A 13,257-nucleotide genomic window follows, 5' to 3' on the forward strand; every position below is an offset into this window, starting at 1 on the left:
CTACTACAGTGTTTCATTACATTTGCTTTCAAAAAAGCTTTCCTACTGTTTAAGATGAACCTATCTTACTGTATTTTAAGTCCCTTATTCTCGTCTTGTCCAGCACAGGAACAAAACGCTTTCTGCATACCTTGAACTTAATTCTATGTTCTTCAAACTGAAGTCTCCTCTATCATTACATGCAACTGATCACTAACCTCACGTTAAAGTGTAAGCAGATACATTCAACAGTGGAGAATTAAATCTTCTAAAATTAGCTTACCCCAAAACAAAAATATTAATTTGGTGGGTTTTATACATTAAATATAACATCTTCCTCCAAAAATTGGGCTGTGTTGGAAAAACATCATCTATGTCGGGAGAAAAATTTAAAAAAAGTATGTCCTAAATCCCGTGTCAGAGCCACACAGGTCTTATTTTCAACAAAACCATCATGGAAAATTTGAATATGACTTTCTTAAAAAAGAGTTTTCTGCACCCTCACGAAGGATCCCAAGTCAAAAGCACCTATTTAGGACTTCTAAAAGCAAAGAAATAAAAAGTTTCATAGTGATGGACAATTTTTCTGGATCAGGCTCACAGATGATTTGGTAAAATCACATGTATAGTAGCAGTAGAGGCAATTAACACAGACTAAACACTTTTCTTTACAATGAGCTGATGAAAAATGCTGCAGATTCTGTGCAGTGCCTATAGGACAGAGGTTGCTGGGCATGAATTAGAAAGACACAATAGAACTAGTTAACATCAGTGACAGGTGTAGTTTTGAGTATAATATTTTAATTAGATAGTTTACAATTGCCAGTTACTGTTTCACTGAATATTCAAATGATGGGTGGCATCTTGAAATAAAAGTTATTACATTAAATAGTTGCTTGTAGACGAATACAGCTGTATATATCTACACACTTATTTCTTAATATGAGGCTACGATATTTTTTCTTTTAAATCTAGAATGATAACCTGTATTTCATTCTGAGTGGCCTTATTTCTGTCATACTTTTTTTTGTTTTTTTAATAATGATGTATATATTATCTATGATATCTTGAGCTCAATCTCAAAAAGGAATGAACTAGTATAGATCCATCTGATTTATCTCAGCAGAACATTAGTCACTCCTCTGCAACAGGGGCACAACTTGAGAAAAGCAAAGTTCCAATCAAGGAGCAGCGAGAAGTGGGAAGGAGAGGAAGGGAAATTTCACAAAAAACTTAGGAGAAACCTTATCTCAAAGGGAGAACTACATTCTTGCTGCCCTTCTTCACAGGTCCTCTCCCACAGTAATGAAAATGATGCAACTGTTATAACCACTGCACTGTGGCGACTGACAAAGCAACTTTGCATTAGTAACTGCCATGCTAGTTCAATATGTATCGCACAGATGAAATTGTAATTCCACCATAGTCCCACTCAATGGGAGCCTATTACTGCCTTTAGTGAAGCTAAAATCTCACTCTAAAATGGTAAACACAGGCGGTGATGAAAAATTCCCTTGTGAAACAATCCCATCTGTCAAACACACCAGTAGTATTTGGTTCATCTAAGATTTTGAACGAAACTATTGTAATATTAAAAATTCAGAAAGCATCCATAAAATGCCCGCACGATATATGACACAACAATATTTCATTTAAATTGCAAACATGTCTTCTTAAGACTTATGTGAGCCTTAATATAATGTCACAGAGTGAAAAAAAAACTTAATGCAGTGATTTGCCTTGTAATTGCAAAAGCAGATGCAGCAGATTAGATTAAGAAAGCAATGGAGTTTGGCTGTTTTGTAGAAAATACATCACTACACAAACTACAGTTCTGGCTTGAAATACGAGAGTTTTGTCATAATTTATAAATTATGTCACCGCCTTAGCAGTCCACAGAACAGGCAAGAAACAAATGTAATACTTTTTAGCAAATGATGATGAAGATAAAGAACCAAGTGGTACTTTGTCAAAATACTTAACACTGCAATGCTATTATCAGCATACTGAGGACTTTTGTTAACAATGACAACAGCTTGAACTGAAACAAGGAAAGAAGCCAGAAGCGGTTATAAACTCCAACACACAGTTCACGTGACATACATGAATATGGGAGCAAAAATGTCTACAAATACCAAAGCAGACATGAATGTACAAGAATGTAGAGTAGTCATATGAAGAAAAACAAAACTGATAGAGATCACCAGCACAGATGACAAGAAATTCATAAGTTTTTATTTTATACCTTTCTCGTTCTGGTGAATGCAAACTAGTATCTGGTCTCAAGCAGTTGGTACTAGCACTCCTAGCCCTGTCAAGGGAGGGCTGTAGTTCACTAGTGCCAGTGCATTGCATCCAATGGTAGAAGAGAAAGAAAAAGAAAACAAAGAAAGGAATACAATGTTAGATATTAACTCATAAAATAATGCTCTCTTTACAGAAAATGTAGAATCACAATGATTTAATTAAGGAAAACGTAAAAGAGCTGACTGGATGACAGTGCCAAGATTTGTTTACAAAATAAAAGCAAACAAAAGACTGCTAGAAATTTTTTGCTAAGATTGTTGAAATGCTTAAAACTGAATGAGACAGAACAACATCCACTTGTAAGAAAGTGGAATGAGAAATATCAAACAATAAATTTAAAATCCTTATTAACAGCAGTAAATCTTAAGCCAACATAAAAGGATGAGATACACTATATATTATGTGAAATCACTTTACAGTGAAGCTCATTTACTCTGCAAATCCATATTAGATACCAAACAGCAGGGGCATTAATCCTCAGTTTCTTACCTAACCAGTAGATCATCTCCAAATTTCGGTATTCGTGAATTAAGGCAATCACGAAGGAGTGAAATATCCTGTCTAATCATGGATTTGGTCTTAGCACATGCAGGAAGAGTTGAGCTTTGTAAATTAAAATTTTTTAAACAAAATGAAAATAAATTTGACACGTAACCAAAACCTTATACATAAACAAAAGAATGTAACAAAGAAAAACATGCAACATATAATTTTAACAGTGAAGACAACTCTACCTAATACAAAGTGGCTTGGTTTGGGGTTTTTTTGCAACGTGGGGGTTAATTTAAACAGTTATATGAAGTTATTTTAGGATTATATCCCTTATCTCTCAGTTATGAAAAGTGTATGAAACATTTTTATTGGTTTTTTTATTTAACAAAGCAAGACTATTTATTTTTTTAAAAAGGAACGAACTACTTAAAGGGGACTCTAAACACTTCTTACCTGTATAGGTTCCAATGAGTACCATTTTCTAGTAAAGGCATCTTGGGTGGTAATGTTTTATAGTGCCTAACAGAACTTCTTGAATGTGGTGGAACAGAAAAGAAAACAGAACAACACAAAAACATGCCAGAAATAAAAAGACAGGCAAAGGTAAGCCAAGACTGACCAAAATGTAAAATAAATGCATAATACTCTACTACATTTAATAGCCGTATGAGTAGATTCCTCAATATATGTTTTTCTCAACTACTGTGACAGCTATCTGGGGGACAAATTTTTGTATTTACACTTTTGTTAATGCAGTCTATGAACTCATGACAATACTAGTCAGCTCAGATTTTTTCCCCTGTAATTAATTAATTCCATTTATAGAGGTTTTTAATTAAAATATACAAGCTGTTGTAAAGGATTAGGTTGATATGAAACTTGGTCTTTATTCCTCTTAGTGATGCCTTACTTAAGCCTACAGAGACTTTAACCTCTTCAGTAGCTAAGCATGAAAAGCTTGCTGAAACAGTGAAATATAGTATCACAAACTTAATTATAGATGTATTAGCATCTGGCATTTTTGAATATGGAAGTCTTTTGGAAGTGGTTTATTAGCTTCAATATTTAACAGTAAGTAAATGCTATTAATAATAAGCTAATTAAAAAACCTAGGAGATCTACTATATCAGCCAGCACAGCAGCACTCTGAGATGTTACATGACAACTCTAATATCACTTACAGTACATGAGATTTTAGAACAGGAAATGTTTACTTTATTATCCAGCTCTACCCAATGAATAAGGGAGAAATTTAAAGGCAGACAGGCCTCTGAGTGGGAATCATGGCCATTTAATGTTTAAGGGTTAATAACCAAGTTCTAACAATTTTCCACATACCCTACCAGGACACAGCTGCAGTGCTATTAGCAGAAGGACCAGCAGCCTTGAGGGTTTTGAACATTTTGATTCTTGTTGAGGCTTGGACCTAGGCACAGCAGATCAACATTACAAACCCGGCTGTGTCACAGACAGATGAAACAACTCTCTGCCTGGAAACCCCAGTGTTTGTAAAACCCTGAAGGATTTAACAGAGGAGCTTTGACCCTTCTTGTACAGGTTTAGCAGTCATCACTGCTGACATCTCTAGCAGAGGTCACTGTGACGTCGCAAAGTTGGAATAAAGGAATGGTTGTCCATCATATCAATCCTGGCATATTAGCAGATATTAGCAATCAAAGTGGGTGTGACCTACGACATGGAATGTGACAAGCCATGGCCTATGGCATAGGTACACATGTCCTTCCAGCATTTCTGCTGTTAGTCAATAATTGCGTACAGATGGACAACTAGGACTAGTATCATTCTAAACTGGTGTATTAAACTAAACATGTATCTTAACTTTGTAGCTTGGACTATCTCATATTAGTATTTCTTTCATTTAACATTAGACCCTTAACATTTCTTTTCCATTTTAAGCTGAAGCTGTCTCAATTATTCAGCAAGCTCTCTAGAAAACAAGGATAAAGCTTTATAATGTTTCTAACATTAATAAATGTCAGGCCACTACAAATGAGAAAGGACAAAATATGGCAACCGATGCACAGAACAAATTTTTGTTGAAACAGTTTTTGAGACTATCCAGTCAAGGATGGATATTGGCAATTTTCTGGGTATTAGTCAAACTTGGATTAGGCTGTATAAGCCTCAGAGTTAAATTTAAAAAAATCAATCTATTGTCTTCTATTGCCCTTATATTCACCTTCAATACATTATTAAAATTACCATTCTGTTCTATAGTATACCATTACTGTTACTTTAAAGGGGTGAATTTGTTACTTTTTTATGATCAAGAAAAGTAACAGCAATAATTAGAATAAGGAAAAAGGCAAGACAAGGCTGTACTCTCTGAATTCAGTGTAGCGCTTACTTAACTCCATTGCTGCCCATGCACAATTTTTAGCTGGTTAGCTGGCCTAACTGGTTAGCAGATTTGTAAAACTATTGGAAATCTATTGTGGCTGGGCAAAGTGCATCAAAAGTTCATAATACAATATTTACTTTGTGAATTAAGTGAGAATTTAAGCATTTTCATTGAAGAATTCTAATGAAAACGATAATCTTTAAGAGGGAAAGGAAAAAGCACAGAGCTGGGGACAAGGAGGGGGGTGAAGCTATAGAAGATACAGCAAAAAGAGAAAGGCCATAGGAAGGAGGCAGGAAAAATTGCTATTGCATGACAATAAAAGGACATAAAATAACAGGAAGTGAAATAAATTATTAACTTTTAAAACCTAAAATGTTGAGGAAAAGGCTTTTTTAAATAAAGTATGAGAACGAAACTCTTTCTACTGATAATAAAAACTTAATTTTTAAATTAATAGCTTCTCTGATGCACAGATTTTTTGGAAAGTTTTCATATTTATTATTTTACCTTTATACTACTGTGCCTTATAATAGGACCCTATCACAGCATCTTTGATGCTGTTTCAAATTTGATGAAGAGAATTAAAGCAACCCAAGGCATATTAAAAAAACCAAACTACTCTGTATGGGAAAATCCTACACCAAGTAAATGAGTAAGTACATTAGACAACATGGGTTTAAAAGTTTGATGGTTTTAAACATATAGCACTGACGTAAAACTTTACGAAAAATGGTTAACTACTTGCTTGAAGCAGTTGACTGGTTAACTACTTCAACTTCAACCTACATTTTTACCGATTCTAAATGGAAAATTTTCTACGCAATCTGACATGTATTTTTAACAAGGTTAACAGATGAGGTGGAAAAAAAAGGCAGGGAGGGGCAGAATTAGATTTGTTAGATAAAGATATTTCAGTCCCGTTTAGTTTCACAACATTCAGAAGAGTTGAGACAGGGAGCTCCACGCTTTGGAACGAGAGATTAATGAAGATTGAAGATGAGCCCAAACTACAAAGTTTATGCCTGGATCTAATTTATAGCACAATTTGTAGATGCAAAACCAAGTAATACGAGACTCCTCAAATCTGGAGTTCCCAGCGAGCCCTCGTTAATCACTGTTCTTTCCCCTACAAGTGACCAAAATCAGCATGAGATTAAGTGTCACAACAAGTAAAGATTGTTGGCTTCTGCGTGGCTGTAATATAAACATAAAAATGCAAATAAAAGAAAACACAAAAACAACTAAAAAGGAATGTTTGAAATTATAACAACACTGTCATGCATTGGGAGATCAGGACTTCTGTGACTAGACAGAAAATCTATCATAAAATATAACTGCAAAATCAGAATTTCTTCAACTGCTTTAATCCTTACTACTGAAGTTCACAAACATATATACATATCTCGATCTGAATTAAAACAAACAAAAAAGAAAAACTGACACCTGGATCACAATGTACTGGGAAGTTCTTTACTTACTGGGACTAATACCACTATGGAAAAAAGTTGGGCACACAAAGTATAGACAACTAACCAGATGTGTTCATGATTACCAAATTCCTGTAGTTACCTGATGGTATGTAGGCACTCTGCACTTCTTCCTCGTTTTGCTCTGGGCAGCATAAGAAGCTCACTGCACAGACAGGATGGGTGGTGAGTGAAACAGATATAATTGTGAAGCATTAGATGACATGGGTTATGCCAATGATATGCAAATGAAAACATAAAAAGAAACAAGAAGCTTCTACCCAGATAGTCTGATAATGTTCAAACCCAGACTGCACTTCTCAAATATGAGCCAAAAAATGCCTGTGATAACTACATGTTCAGCAAACTCCTTTTAGCATGGCACCTATTTTTGTGGGATTTCTCCTTTTAAAATTCAGAAGTGCTGTTTCAGAGCTCTTCATGACAAAAGGTATCCATAAGACAGCTACATTTCTCTAATAACCTCCTTTCCTGTGAACTAATTAAAGAAGAAATACTTTAGAAAAAAAAGAATTATGCTTGTTGTTTGTTTTGTGGGGTTTTTTTTCTTCCTAAGCCACAAAATCATAGATGAAAAAACAGGGAGGGTTTACTATTAATTTATTGCAGATCAGTTTATGAGAAGAGTAACCAGTCACCCTTTTGGGAAAAACAAAAATATATGTTCACTGGAAATATTACATTTGGCCAAATATAAAATCTGACTTATAGCTATTGACAGTATTTTGTAATGCAATCCTAAAGAAGCAAAAAAATTGCTAATCAGCCATCAGATTTTTTTTGTTTCTTGCTGTTTCCAATTGAGAAAATCAGCCGTCTATTCTATTTTTTATTTACTGTAACCAAACACATGCTACAGCCAGCAAGATGGTAAAATTAATACATATTTATGCCTATGGTAAATATGACTATGATATGAAATATCCCTTGAATTAATCTTGTAGTTTTATGCAATTCAACAGAATCAGAAAGACCGAGCTCCAAACCTCCTTATTATTGTAAATATGAAATTAAAGGTAAACTTCATGGAAACGTGCTATTTTAAAAGAAGCAGGGAATAATATGAAGTACTATGGTGACAAAGAGAGAAAAGATTATAAAATAGATAAAGCAGCAGTTGTTCAATGTGCTTTGTGCTTCATGCCATTATAAAATGACTCGATGCAATATAGGTAATATTTATCTAAAATTCTAAACTGGGCAGCTTGAAATAACAGCTTGCGAGTCACATGTGAGATTTAACTTTGCATCTGGAACCACTAGCCTGATTTGATGCAACAAAATGTATTAAAATTGAACTGTTGTTTGTTTGTTTGTTTTTTAAGTAAAATTTCCATTCATAAGCTCAGAGGACTGACAGAATTTATATGCACCTTTCCAAATTACAAATAAAAATGCACTTCAGGAAAACAGTTACCATTTTCTTAAGAGTTGCAAAGTAGTTGCAAAGTCCATTTTAAATCACAGGGTACTTCGTTAATATTTACTCTACGTTTGCTAAGCCAAAGAGTATCTATTGTAATTGGCCCATGGCAAACAGTAATATAAAATTCATCCAGAAAAGGGATATAAAATAGCAAATGCACCATGAAATCTTCAAGATAAAAAAACAAAGCAAAAGAATCCATTACAGTAGATTACTGATAATATAAGAAGATACTCACAATTCTATAATAAATTAAGTCTGGTTTGGAGACATTTAAAATAAAGATTGTTGTTCTAAAACAAGTGTTATCTAATGTGAGTATTTTAGTACTCACATTAAAAATTTTATTTAGGAATAAAAGAAACACTAAAAAAAAAAAATATGAAAAGGGCCGTGCCCTTGAAAATTGGATGATGATCCTAAATTCAGAGCAAAATATACTGCTTAGCTAGATTTCCTAATAAAAAGCTTTTCCTAACAGATGTATATATGTATACACACACGCGTGTATATACGTATATAAATATAAATAAAAAAAGGTAAAGTGGACAAATCACTTCCACTGGAAATTTATCATACCAGATGCTTTAGTAAGAGACTATAGTAACTACTTTTACAAAGATCTATTCAGAATATTCAATATTAATTTGGGACCAATAACAGATCATTGAGAAAATGATCAAAAGTGATCAGCAACTGTAATTTCTACCATGTAACTATCAGGTAATTACTCACCTTTCAAACCAGGTTTTTGTTAGGTATCTACATGAATGTACTTGTTTAGATGAGGGGTTCAGTAAATGAACAACACATAATACTTATACTACTATTGATACTAATACATAACACTGAATAAAGATTGGGTTTTTAAATCCTTGGATGCAATAGAGAATCTTCCTCAACAAAAGCCGGTTTTGATCTTCCCTATGATGCTGCTCTTATGTAACGAAAGACAGTGAAACCTGCAAGGGTTAAACAGTCTCCACAACTGAAGAAATCTGGGGAAAAGATGAAAACAGGAGAAAGGAGACCACCGCAGACAAGATTATTACTCAAGGAGAGTAAGTACATGGACTCATCTTTAAATCCTGCAAATAAGCCACGTACATCCATCATGTCTGATCTTTAAACTTCTGAAAAGCGTTTTCTGAACATTGAAAAGAGCTGAAAACTGCATCTTACGCCTCTGAACAAATCCACTGGCCCATTGCTGCTGTGGCTCTGGTCTCATGTCCAAGAAAGCCTCAATGCAAGCCCCGCTCTCCAAGCATAACCCATGCATATATCATCATTTATATCATGGTTTGAGGCTTTACTGGAAGAAAATTTTCTAGACAGTTAACTGTTTATATTTTTTTCTACTGACAAAAGCTACTTTCTAATGTGTCTACCTCTTCAGATCTGCTGAATAAGAAATCTATCCAATAAATACCCTCAGGAATCTTTTTAATATATCACTACTTACAATAAATAATAACACGAAACATTTGCAACAAGTGGAAATTATTTAAATTAGCTTAACTATAAATCTGACTACTACATTTAAAAAGCATTTCAATTCACCTCTGAAAGGAAATTCAGTAAAACAATCCAACTTAGACAATTCTGTACATCTTGCCTATAAAGTTGAATTTGAAAATGTTCTGAATAACTCATTAATTCCTGTATGTATGTTATCACATTCAAAAAGCAAAACAGGCAAGATCATATACAAAACTGAACTAATTTAACTGCAAAAGCCATCTGTTCAATTTCTGTGTTGCTTCAAAACTGGACAAAGAGTTCCAGAGATTTTTATGATTTATTCTTTACATGTTTTCACATCACTATGAAGTGTATGTTCTGTATTGAATTTACTGGATCATTTGGAAAAGTTTTGTTGTCTTTAGTCATAAAAAATAGTAACTTACTGCAAAAAAAAAAATCCAAAGGCATTACTAGGATAATTGATCTTATATGAATGGTAAACGTTTGCCATTACAGTTTAGCTATATGATTTTTTTTGAAGTAAACAAACAACCCACAAACATTGATAATCTATGTGACTGTCATCATTATGTTTCCCAAATACTGAACTGAAATACTTTTTTAAACTTTTTTTAGCTATAAACAGAAATTCTCATTTTCTTCCATTATATTAGAATATATTCCTAGATACCTGAAAACAATGCCTACTAAGACAGACCAAGCATTCTCTGAGGAGTGTAGCCACTGCATGTATTCCAGAGAGACACGTGTACATGTCACGCATCTAAGTTTGGAGATTTTTGCTAATTACAAGCACCGCAACTATCCTTGCTATGCTTGGGTACTGTACCAAGTTCACCAGGATGTTACATAAGATGCTGTGAGACTTCAAATATAGATGTCCAAAATCTATAAGCACAGGAATGCAAATCATAGCATATGCAACTCCCAACTAGTAGGAACACATACCTGGTATCTTGCTGGCTACCAAAACAGATAAATTCTGAGTTACAAGAAGAGCTAGGGCATATGTCCAGATTTATGGTTTTCTAGCAAAAATCTCTGGGCTTCATTCATGAAACAAACAGCAGAATACTCTAGGGACAAACACCCAAGAACCATTAGTCTAGATACCTGCTATTACTGTCAACCCAGTGCACAGTTTTACCAAAGAAGAGGTATAGATAATTTAACCATGACACTAGATTTGTCAGTTAGGGTGATTTCTCTCCCTTTCCCATTAGTATCAGTCATGTTTCTACTGCGCCCTTGAAAATTAGGCAAACTGGCAAAGACATTTCTAAAATTTTTTCCAAGTTCAGGCTGACGATGTACCTTTCTTGATCAGACAAATACTGACTATCCATATCTCTGGATCTGTAATCAACTGGAGTTCTGGAGGCATCATGGTGTCTAGTTGGAGAACGTGATCTTCTCATTTGATGAATTTCATCTAAACTCCTGAAAGACAGAAATATGTATGATAATCTTGTTTTCTCATAAATAATACAGCTTAATGGATTACAGTACAAGTTGCTTGAAGGAAGTTTTTAATCATTAAATTGTTAATATACGACTTCTAGAAAAATATCGGCTCCTAAGATTAAAAAAAAAAAACACCTCTGAGCATAGAAAGCATCCATTTCTACCGTATTTAGAAGTATATGCCTGTTTCTGTGTACACTGATGGATTCAGTAATGGCATTTTCAAAGCCTGGACTTAAAGAATAACTGAGATAACACAAGAACTGATAACACTTCACATGAAATTAAGTTTTATGCATTTGTAGATTCACAGCCAGATTTCTAAAGGGCTGATCTGGGGCTGCCAACTTTTTGCAGGTATCTCCAAGTATTCTTTAAGAAAATCTGGGATAGGATATGGGAACTTACAGCAGATTGATAAAATCTTTAAGTGTTACACAAAAGGGGTATGATTCTGTATAAGTGCAGGGAAACTCTGACCCCCATGACAGTAATTTAAAGCTCTATTCACATGGAAAAGAACAAGAAAAGAAACTACTATCTGAAGGGCAGATTCTTCCTTTAGTTTAGTAATTGCCATTGGAACAAGACGCATTAGTTTTTCAAAGTATAAAATGAAAGGATGAGTGGGATTGACTATGAAATATTTCATTTGTGCATCGTGCTTGTAGATAGAGTCAACAAGAGCACATATAATTGTTTGCAAAAGCAGAATGAGGAGCTCTCATTCTCTCTACTGTAAAAAAAAAAAAAAAGAGTCAGTGCCACAGTCTGGTTTATGTACAGCCATAATCTTCTATCTGTTAAGAATGCATTACTGAGAAATGCAACAGCAAGTGATTTGGTGGGTAGTGAAATAGCTTCATCTGTAAGAACTCAGGTAACAGGGGGATGCATACAGGGACTTAAGCACCACACAAAATTTCAACACACAAGAACAGTATATATGGCACGGAGGATGGAAAGGAAGAAGCAAGATCATCAGGATTCTCAACTGGGAGGAGAAGCTGGTTTTCCAGAATATACCATCAGTTTAAAACATCACAGATGTCTGGTATTAAATGACCAGTGATGGAACTCCAAAAAAGAGACACCAAATGATTGATAAGGACAGTACTGTAGCACAGAATTTTGTACACAAAACTCAGCTAAGAAGGGTAGATTTTCAGTAAACTACCACGGCTAGTGGGCAATAATGTTGCTAGTACAACACTTCAAGCTCTTGCAGTAATTCAAGAATAAAGCTTCCTAAAAAATGTAGAAAAGGAAAACTGGTAAAAACTGGCTGACTTTTAGGGTTTCATGAGAGGTTGCAAAAGAAGCTTATTGCCCTGCACAATAAAACAAGTAAAATCAAGTGGGCCAAGTTTTGTGCTTAAACAGTCTGTATGGCACTATTCAAAAAAAGCATAAAGCATGCAAATGAAAAGCTCAAAAAGGATTCTCCTTTTAACAGGTTGTCTATTGAAAGCAGTAAATGCAGAAAATAGAGGTTTATAAATCACTGATTCTGTAAAGTATTTTTTACTTCTTCCATTAAAAATGCCACATTATAAACACAATTGGTAATTTCAGCTTGCTGTTACTTCAAAATTAGTTTAATTCATAGTTATTACACAATTTGTACATGCCACTATTTATTATCCTACAAATATACTTAAGTGGCTCCATACAAGATTCAGACTCTGACTGAAAAAACATTTCCAAACCTACATTTTAGTTATGGCACGCAGATGATGAATCACAGAGAAAATATCAGTAAGAAGTGGTAAGCATTACAAAGTTACAATTCAGCCCATGAGCGCTCTTGAATGATTAATAAAAGCATACAGCAAGTTCAAATACTGCACTACTAAATTCAGATACAAAACAAGTTTTAAAATTGTTAAAAATTGCTGAACAAGAAAAAAGTTAATAATGACAGATTCCAGAAAGTTGAAATCACCCAGTGTTTCACTAACTTGTGATGCCTACCTCTGTAATGGCACATTTGGTAAACGTGAACGGGTCCTGCCCTGATCGTCGCCACGGTGAGGAGATACAGATCGTGAACGATGATGTGTTGTTCTTTGCTGTTCTGGCACAGTTAGCGTTGTAGATTTGCTTTCTCTAGTACTAGATCTATAACCTACTGGCAAGAGGGCAACAAAAGGAAATTAGAGAATAAAAGTCTGGGTTTGGAAAGAATTCAGATGGTTAGTCCTTCCAGGAACACACACCTAAACGCTTACACAACTTTCAAGTCGTCA

At 34.4% G+C, this 13,257-nt stretch overlaps 1 protein-coding gene across 47 annotated transcripts in view; it reads right to left on the minus strand.

Moving 5' to 3' along the window:
* RIMS1 (regulating synaptic membrane exocytosis 1) overlaps positions 1-13,257 on the minus strand; it is a 341,727-nt gene that overhangs the window by 112,057 nt on the left and 216,413 nt on the right. For 22 of the 47 annotated variants that reach the window (XM_052781720.1, XM_052781774.1, XM_052781772.1 and 19 more), the window contains 6 exons: positions 12,983-13,139; positions 10,859-10,984; positions 6,713-6,775; positions 3,232-3,309; positions 2,776-2,889; positions 2,225-2,314 (listed from right to left, as the gene is read on the minus strand). In XM_052781720.1, the coding sequence (XP_052637680.1) occupies positions 2,225-2,314; positions 2,776-2,889; positions 3,232-3,309; positions 6,713-6,775; positions 10,859-10,984; positions 12,983-13,139 (628 nt within the window). The remainder of the gene's footprint in view (positions 1-2,224; positions 2,315-2,775; positions 2,890-3,231; positions 3,310-6,712; positions 6,776-10,858; positions 10,985-12,982; positions 13,140-13,257) is intronic. The other 25 variants (XM_052781737.1, XM_052781733.1, XM_052781750.1 and 22 more) reach the window with 6 other exon arrangements.

The sequence above is a fragment of the Harpia harpyja genome, chromosome 3 (genome assembly GCF_026419915.1).
Source record: "Harpia harpyja isolate bHarHar1 chromosome 3, bHarHar1 primary haplotype, whole genome shotgun sequence".
NCBI lineage: Eukaryota > Metazoa > Chordata > Aves > Accipitriformes > Accipitridae > Harpia > Harpia harpyja.